Source organism: Oculina patagonica, unplaced genomic scaffold (genome assembly GCF_052425735.1).
Source record: "Oculina patagonica isolate OP01 unplaced genomic scaffold, crgOcupat unplaced700, whole genome shotgun sequence".
In the NCBI taxonomy this organism is placed as follows: domain Eukaryota; kingdom Metazoa; phylum Cnidaria; class Anthozoa; order Scleractinia; family Oculinidae; genus Oculina; species Oculina patagonica.
This window is the reverse complement of record NW_027558582.1, coordinates 1-9,590: the sequence shown is the minus strand read 5'-3', so window position 1 is coordinate 9,590 and position 9,590 is coordinate 1. Positions and strand designations below refer to the sequence as shown.

Below are 9,590 nucleotides of genomic sequence, written 5' to 3'. Positions count from 1 at the left end.
TTGCCTCCGTGTCACGTAATCAGTTACGTGACACGGAGGATATGCGGTGGGTGAAGTTTGTCGGCTCTTTTGTAAGGATTTAGGAATGCAGTTCCCCGGGAGGGACTGCTATATGAAAGGGACGGGGATGCTCGTCGGAAATTTTAAAAAGATAACAAAAAACTGAGGATAGAATTTACATCTGTATATATTTCTTTGCGTGCAGCCCTAAGCGAGACCATTATGACTACAAATATTGGCGTTTTGCCCGAAACACCCTAAATGAGACCAAAAATCTGACATTTACACCCCTAAGCGAGACGACGAGCATTCCCGCCCTTTTCATACGCGAGTCCCCCCGGGATGCAGATAAACACATTCCCGAGCTGTCAAAAGGAGTGAGTGTTAGAAATAAACCATAAGTAACCATAACATCTGAAAAATCTAACCACCACAATACAAATGTCGCAGTGGGACGTTCTCGCCTCTAGCCTCTTGTTTTGTTGGTTAAATCATCTTTATTTCTGCAAGATTTCTCCAGAAATGTTTTACCTGCCTAAATGGAAGTTAGAGAATGCCTAAAAAGGCGACAGATGAAGAAAAATTCGTTAAAATGTTTTGCTACGCCACTATTTTGCCGTGAACCGCGCAAAATTTTTGGATATTGTTAAGCAAAAGAAGCCCGGCTCTAGGTCCCCTAGAAACGCTTTGAGGTAAGAAAATATCTTTTAGCCACAAACTGAAGACATAGCATTTCACTTTTGTTCTCTTAAATCGAAATTAGCAGCGAATTTGAAAGACGGTAATCTGACCAAATTAAATGCCATTGCGTAAATAGTTTCAATATTTCAACCAGGTTTGTCGGCTTTGTCAGCCTTTCAGAATGTTTTCTTAGTCGGAGAAAGGACTATGATTTGGAAATATGAACGAAATGGTATCTTTGTTCATTTTATATTACGAAGAAGTCAATAAGGAAAGAAAACAGTACATTTTCACTTTACCGGCTTTACCGATGCTGCGTGCATTTGTAACTGCCGTAAGCGGCAGCGAGTCTTGTAAGTTCTTTGCTCATTTTTAATTCTAGCTAATTCTTTATTCTAAACCCGCACGCAGCTTAATATCCTCGCCAAACGGCCCAGCGTTCATGGTATTTTCTTATAAAACATGGAAAACCATCTTCTAGCAGGTAAATAGAACACAAAGCACCCCGCAGAACACAAAGTAAAAATACTCCCGGGCCGTTAGAAAGGACTAATTCAAAGTATAAACGAAAAAGACAGATCATATTTGATGAGATGTATTAGATCTTGTAAACAGAAATTTGTACTTTCTTTAAATTAATACAAAGGGTCGATTTAAATAATACGAGACAGTTTAACCTTTTTTATCGTATATATATCGTGTATCAGACGTCACGCAATAAGATAACGCAATTTTTGTCTGTTGCAGAGAAACAAAAAACCCTGTGCAGAAGAAAGCAACAATACATATACTTACATATTCAATATCGTACGTATACAGTAAAAACCCGCGTGTAAGAACCTACTTTTTTCAGAGTTTGGCAAAACAGGTTCTTGTATTATGGGGTACTTACTGACAGTTTAGGCTAAGTAGGTTCTTAATTAGGTTCTTAATTTCTACAGAGTAGACATTGTTGTTGATTATCAGAAATGGTCTGTTCTTCATTATAAATATTTACTAATGTACCCATGTTGCCAAAAGTCCAACGACATTAATTGATCAATGATACAGTACTGTATATAACATCACCTTTTTGGTTTTTGGTAAAAAAATATATAAATTAAATAGTTAAACCCCACATATAAGAACCTGTTGGAATTTGTTTGGCTAAACAGGTTCTTATATTTGGAGTATTAAAAAAGCAAATTTCTGCCAGAAGGTTCTTAAATCCCTAGGTTCTTACACGCGGGTTTTTACTGTATCTGATATAGCGCAACTCTGGCAAATTTCTTAAAAAAAATATTTAAGATGATCGCTTCCAGTTCCTCCATCATTTGCCCGGGGGAGGGGACTCCCATATGAAAGGGACAGGGATGCTCGTCGGAATTTTAAACATGACCCCTAATAGAGACCAATCTGGGCGTGGCTGAAGCTTTTGTGGCCCCTAAAAGGTACCAAAATATTAAAAATAGAATTTAAATTAGTATATTTCTTCGTGTGGAACCCGTAAACGAGTCCTTCATGTCCTTCATGTTCTGGTTTTGCCCAGAACACCCTAAGTGAGACCAAGAATCCGAAATTTACACCCTTAAGGGAGTCGACGAGCATCCCCCTCCCTTTCATATGGGAGTCCCCCCCGGGATCATTTGAACGTGACACGGAGGCTGCCCAAAGGGCCTTTGATTCTTAAATGCAGCCTCTCTGCCTTCTCAATCCTTTCTCAACATGATACTTTTACAATACAACGCACCAAGCTGTAAATACACGTAAGGTTTTGTTGAAATTATTGTTCGTTTTAACTCTCTTCCAGTGCCGAAGAAGAAGAAAATTTCATTGAAGTTGAAAGAGATCCAGCTGTCCAGTTTGCAGAGGTACCGTATATTATTATTTATTTATTTATTCTTTAACTATTAATATGAATTTGCATAATGAATGTTAATCATGATCACATAATACTTTTCATAGCTCTTGATCAGTAACTAACATTTTACATTATAAGTATATTATAAACAAATATAAACTTTTGAAAACCTCCTTTTTCTTTTGTTTAAGAATTATGGAAGTAAATCTGGAACAAAGGAAAATACAAATCAAACTACAGTTGAAGCTCTCGTAAGCGGACACCCTCGGGACGCGAAAAAAGTGTCCGTAACTGGAGCTGGCCGCTTACGAGAATGGTTCTCGTAAGCGGCCACTAGAAGTGTAGGGGAAAGATGGCCGCTTATGGGAGCTTGCCCAGCTAACAATAACCGGACGGACGTAGATGACGACAAAACAAGCACTAAAATGTGGTCCTGTAATTACTGTAAAATCATTGTCACAAAGGGCGATGTGAATTTGATTGATAATAACAAGATACAGAGGTTGTAAGTAGGATTTTCTTTCGGGTGTCCGCTTACGGGAGCTTAAAAACAAAGAAAAAGTTTAAGTCGTGATCTCTGAAAGTGTCCGCGGCCGGTTACGGGTCCGGAATGTCCGCTTACGAGAATGTAAAAATACAGAGTTTGTATGGGAGTTAAAACAGGGTTTCAAACAAGGTGGCCGTAAGTAGAGCTGTCCGCTTACGAGAGTGTCCGTTAAGAGAGCCTCGACTGTAGTTTAAATCATTTTGACCTGAAGTTCATTTTAAATTACAGCATTAATATTAAGAATGATTATGATAATGATAATGATAATAAAACTCTATGTAAATTACAAATTACTTTGTGATAGTGAGTTTTTATTGATAAATGCTCCAGCAACAACAAATTTGTGATGTGCAGGTAACCTGTATGCAGTGCCCTTCAACATGCACTGTTGATTAACTTTGAATTTCTCTTTAATTTCTAGTTGGTTCAGAGAAGTTTGTTAGGAATGACGCCAGGTAACTTGTAACCTTGTTGTATTCTTTTTAATAATGTATTGTAGTGGAGCTCCCTGTGGGGCAGAGCCCCATACCCATAGAAAATTTACAGAACCATGCTTTTGGTTTTTTATGGTCATCGTGGCTAGCGTCCTGGTTTGCGGGCACATGGGCCTAGCGACAATGTCCCCCAAACTTGGTGGCCATACTACAGAAATAGGTTCACAAAATTTGAATCACTGTCAACTTATTTAGGAATTCATATGATAGGATTTATATTTTTTCAGATGAGGGAGGAAGGAGAAGACCTCGTAGACCAAGAACAAGAATAAGCATACGAACCAATCAGAGACCAGGAGAGAGAGGAGATGCAGCAAATGCTACTACTGCTGCAGCAATTGATGTGTAAGTTGTCCTGATTGAAGGCATTTGTGAAGATAATACCTTCAGTAAATGGGTTTCCTTTTCCACATGGAGCTTGTGTGGTAAAATCACAAAAATCTCGTGAGATCCTTTTATTAGGTTTCTGAATCCCTTTTGGAGCCAATCTTTTTCCCAAAGGTGTGTTGCTGCAGGTTTTAATGAACCCAGAGCATTTCCAAAAAAAACAGGATTGTTGAAAGCCACTAGCCATGTAAGCATGACAAACTACTGGCTAACTATTTTTTACCCTTTGCTTTCAAACTCAGCATAAAGACTTATCTTGTTTTCATTTATGGAATTTGTTTGTTTACCAGATGAATTTTTAATAACGCTTATTTGGGAAGTGGGAAGATGTTAGAAAAGATTTCCTCCAAATACATTCCTTTTATACAGACATCAACGTATGGTTATGGAATGCCCCCAAATGAGAGTTTCATTTTCTGCTTTTTTTCACAGAATTCTTCAAAACCTTTTTGGTGGTATAGGACCTCCAGGTATTTTCCTTGTTCCTTGTTTTTTGTCCTGTAAGGAACTTTTAAATGTTGTGACACAATATGATAACTACAGCGTAATGACTTTTTTGTTTAAATTATCATTTCAGGTAGCACAAGTGAAGATGGCCGTGCAGGGCCTTCAGGAAACGTCGGATTTCCTTTGTAAATATTTGCACTTATACAGTTTTTATTTTTGCTTTATACAGCACTTTATACAGCACTAATCAATGCTTAGTGCTGTTTCTCAACTAGCATTGCCACTGTCAACTGTTTACAGAGTATTCTCTTTTGTCCTTCAATACAGTAATTTGCTTCGTCTCCATGGGAACCCTGCTGATTATGTTTGGGGTACAGAAGGATTAGATTCTATAATAACACAGGTAAGTAAGCAGGTAATACTACTTTGAAACCCTGCCCACATAAGTTTATCCATTTTCGATTGAATATGGAGTCTTTGAATTAAAAAAAAGCATCAAAAATTTTCAATTGATACTTTTGTTTTTGAATCATTTTGATATCCATACTAAAATGCTAAATGTCTGGATTGTGAAGGCACAGATGAATTGGGTGACGTCAGCATTCTAAAAATCAAGATTGTTTTTGCTATCCATACTAAAACAGGAAATTTGCAATCTTAAAAGTATCCATTGTGGAGAGTTGTTAAATCGTTCTGTTTTTGGTGGTTGAAAATGCCAGTCTAAGATTAATTTGGACAGAAGGGGAAACACATCAAAAAGTATGCATTTTAAGGAAGAAGGGTCGTGCCATGCTTGATAGTAGATATGAAAGTTAAAAGAAAACCCTTTCAAACCCAACTGGCTCATAACTTTTGGCCCTTGGAATGGAGCAGCTAGGAGTATCACTACTACCCCTGGACGAATGCTAGTCCATCACAGTTACTCCCCAACATTCTGCCAGGTACACCTGGGTGGAGAGAGACACTGTGAGAGAAACGTGTCTTGCCCAAGAACACAACACAATGACCCCTGCCAGGGCTCGAACCCGGGCCACTCAATCCAGAGTCCAGCACACTAAACCTTTGGTCACGGTGCCTCCCACATGCTTGAATACTAGTGTATTAATCTGAAATCTCATTGTTTATCAGCTTTTAAACCAAATGGAAGGTGCTGGGCCTCCTCCTGCAGATGCTGACAAAATAGAAACACTTCCAAAAGTAATAGTCTCACAAGAATTAGTAGGTAAGAACACAGTTGATAGAATTTTGTAACACTGTTAATACCTTGCATTGATGGCTCATGGCAATTCGAATGATGCTAACTGGTACATATATAGAAACAAAATTGGATAAAACATTACAGTCAAATATCCAGATTGCTTGTACCTCCGCAGCTACCGTTCAATCAGAGTGATGAGCATTATGAAGGGGTCCTTAATGGTCCCCCACAATTTGGCAGTGCTCGGAAAATTAGGCTTCTGTTCAAAATGCTCGCAAAATTTTAGTGGGTGCTTGTTTGCTTGTACATGTCTCGCATATTTTTACAAGTACTCGCATGCTCAGTTTTTGGTAGAGGTAACTTTTTGACAATTGCTTGTTGCTCGCAAGGCTAACTTTTGGCTATGCTCGTGCTTGCAAAGAAAACCCTGTGCTTGGATGCTAACAAAGACCATTCAATACCCCTTAATGAATTTTGCTTGTGACCATGATAATTTTACCTGTTTGATGACAAATTATGTGGTTAATAAATTTTGTTTCCTTTCTGTTTAGATGCGCATACAGATTGTGCAGTATGCCAAGATAAGTTGACGTTAGGTGAAGAAGTTAGGCAATTACCCTGTAGACATTTATTTCATTTTGACTGTATACAACCTTGGTTAAAATTGGTGAGTATTATGATTATGTTAAACATGTACTGATTTTGTGTATTTGACCAGTAGATAAGTACATTCAACTTCACTTAACCCTGCAATACTAACGTTACTCGAAGGAAGCACAATAGCATAATAATAATATCTGTGTGTTGGACTCCAGACTGTGGCATGAAGCTTAACTCTCACAGTACTTCACTCAAGATGTATAAATGGGTACAGTGGAACCCTTTTATAACAAAGTCCCTGGTATAACAAAATGATATTCTTTAGCCTGGCCAAAGCTACAACAGTAAGATGTATTAGAACAGAACCCCAGCACTTTGCTATATCAGGGTTTCGCTGTACCACTAGTTTTTTGGTAAAACTTGACAAAAATGCTGGCTGTTTAACCTGCGATGGAAGAACATCCCATCCAGGGAGTGTGGCAATACCTTGCTCACAAAGACTTACTGGTAGCTTTTTACATTCCCACTGGCACAGGTCCTTTAAATTAATCTCTATCTAATCGATTTCCTCATCTCATAATCTAAGACTTGGACAGGTTATGACAATTTTATGGAACAAAAAAACTGTAATGAAGATGAAGTATTCAACATGACACGAGCATGGGACAAAGAAAAATTCTGAGTCCCCGACGAGAATCGACCCATGGCCTCCCAGATACCGGTTGGGCGCTCTAACCAACTGAGCTACGAGAGACTCGTTGTGAGCTGGGCCATTTTTACTAGGTTGATAAGTGACACGCGTCCTGCATACTGCTAGGATGAGCAATCAGCAGTCTCTCGTAGCTCAGTTGGTTAGAGTGCCCAACCGGTATCTGGGAGGCCATGGGTTCGATTCTCGTCGGGGACTCAGAATTTTTCTGTCCCATGCTCGTGTCATGTTGAATACTTCATCTTCATTACAGTCGAACCCCTATTAAGCGGCCACCCATTAAGCGGCCACCCCCTATTAAGCGGCCAGTTACTAAGTCCCGAAAATATTGTCAGTATAATACTGTAAATAAAACTTCTTTTAAGCCGCCACCCCTATTAAGCGGCCGCGACCACCTTTCTGCCGTCCCGATGAGCGTTTTTCTATTGTTTTTACCTCTATTTAGCGGCCAATAGGAATGTATTATACGACATTTAAATTAATTTCCAACAAGCTCAGAAGCACTCAGACCGTGACGGCCGATAAAATCATTTAAACACGGGTTAATTGTCGTCTTCATGTGATTCCGTTATTCCTTTTCACCTTATTTTGTATTGAAATAATGTAACCTTTTAAAAAGACCTTATGCTAATTTCTGACAAACCCCTATTAAGCGGCCAACCTCTATTAAGCGGCCAGTTACCATTTCCCCGAGGGTGGCCGCTTAATAGGGGTTCTACTGTATTTATTACCGAGCTTAAAATTTACCATCTTTATTATTTACTACAAACTTGATGAATTCGACATTGCTGATCCTAGCAGTATGCAGGACGCGTGTCACTTATCAATCTAGTAAAAATGGCCCAGCTCACAACGAGTCTCTCGTAGCTCAGTTGGTTAGAGCGCCCAACTGGTATCTGGGAGGCCATGGGTTCGATTCCTGTCCGGGACTTTTTCTTTGTCCCATGCTCGTGTCATGTTGAATACTTCATCTTCATTATCTATTACCAAGCTTAAAATTTACCACCTTTATTATTTAAAAAAGCTGTATATTTTCCTGTGGTTTCTTGCAGCATGATTCCTGTCCTATTTGCCGTGTGAGCCTCAATAATACCCACACAAGAGTATCATGAAAGTGTCATTCAAGTACATCATTGATTTCATAACGAACACTTATAATGATTTGTTTTAGAACCTCGAGATCTAAGTTATTGAGTGCGTATCATGATAAAGAAAATGTGGGATACTGTGAATATTTACCACAATGTTGTACTTTAGATTGAAAGCTATGTACTTTTTGATGGAGAAATTTTGCGTAAATCATGTTTTCTGCTTTTGTTTGTAATTGAGTGTAAATAAAGAAAAGAAAATAAGTGATTAGAAATAATTACTGGTATGTCTGAAATAGCACTATGCAAAATAAGTGTACATTATTATTGTCCCTTTTTTATATCAAACATAAAAATATATTAGTTTAACAACTTTTCAAATGCTATTTACAGTTACCGGTAACCAACTATTCTGCATAAGCTTGCTGCTTCTAATCATTATAGCAGAAAGCAAACTATCTGGCAAAAGTGTTAGTTGAACAACAGTAAAAGTAGCTTTCAAAGTACCAATCTTGCACAAAATTAATAAGCTTGTTACCTCGGATTTCTGAAATACAGTCTGGCCAAAAGGTTTTTTTGTTGCTGTTTTCTTGCCAAGAAAGTGGCAGTGACTTGCTCATAAAAAAACTTTACTTGCTGAATAAAGTGATTACAAGAGCTTGTCATCTTGTAGTTGTTGTGTTGGATGAGGATTATAGATAAGGGCTCAGTTAGTCAAAGGGTGGATAGCAGTATTCCCCAGATAGTGATATTGTAGTAGCTTTTGCAGACACTTAAATGCTGGATAACAATTAATCCAGTGGATAGTGGTATCCACCCATAGGAGAACCAGGCCTTTATTAAGTACAGTAAAGGCACTATCTTTTGGGTCTATGATCATATTAATGTAGAATTACAAATGCTGTCCAACAACTGTCATTCGGCAACATTATTGGGGTAGCAGCGATTAGAGTACCAAAGACAGAAGGCCCTAAGTCTGTTGTTCTTTTTTATCTTTTTTAAGTCCTATACCACCTGTTGTCCCAACAGAAAGTAAAGGCACTAAGCTGGACAAGAGGTTACGTATGACTCAGTGCACTTACATGGTTTCACCTATGCCCCTCAAATTTATTGAAAGGTTCAGTGGAAAAAGGGCAGAAGCTATTTTGGCAAAAATTGAACATTGCCAAAACAGCTCTGTTTTGCAAAAAAAAAAAAAAAACCAAGTTGAAATGAGTTGAGCTTTGCCTGTCTCATTGTTCTGACAAATGGTTTCTTTTTTTTTTTTTTTGTTCATCATAAAACTTCTTAAGATGCCACCAGGAAAAACAGAGTTTTTTGCATGTTATATCTCAAAAACAAAGGAAAAACTGGGATAAAAAAAATACAGGACAATGTGTAACGCAAAAGAAACCAGCATGTGAAATTTTGGAGTTGTTTTGGCAATGTTCAATTTCAGCCAAAAATTGCTACGCCCTTTTTCCACTGAACATTTCAGCAAAAGACAAGGTGGTGTTTCGTTGATTGCTTGGGTAAAAGAGGCAGACTACTAAAAGTCATTCTCAGGCTGAACAAAATTACCCAGGACAAAAGTGAAGTGATGTTAAGAGCTAATCCTCA

The 9,590-nt window shown here is 38.2% G+C and overlaps 1 protein-coding gene across 1 annotated transcript; it reads left to right on the top strand.

The window, feature by feature from the left end:
- Positions 1–2,431: 2,431 nt before the first annotated feature.
- On the top strand, positions 2,432–8,651 carry LOC144641144 (E3 ubiquitin-protein ligase RNF126-like). The gene is made up of 9 exons (XM_078500191.1): positions 2,432–2,531; positions 3,490–3,523; positions 3,790–3,907; positions 4,382–4,419; positions 4,527–4,581; positions 4,724–4,799; positions 5,525–5,618; positions 6,146–6,261; positions 7,956–8,651. The coding sequence occupies exons 2-9, from the start codon at positions 3,514–3,516 to the stop codon at positions 8,013–8,015; spliced, it is 567 nt and encodes a 188-aa protein (XP_078356317.1). The 5' UTR covers positions 2,432–2,531; positions 3,490–3,513; the 3' UTR covers positions 8,016–8,651.
- Positions 8,652–9,590: the final 939 nt, after the last annotated feature.

Coding starts and splice junctions, on each gene's coding strand:
- LOC144641144 (XM_078500191.1), top strand. Junction 3,908..4,381: donor ACTGCTGCAGCAATTGATGT/GTAAGTTGTCCT, acceptor TTTTTTTCACAG/AATTCTTCAAAACCTTTTTG. Junction 6,262..7,955: donor TACAACCTTGGTTAAAATTG/GTGAGTATTATG, acceptor GGTTTCTTGCAG/CATGATTCCTGTCCTATTTG.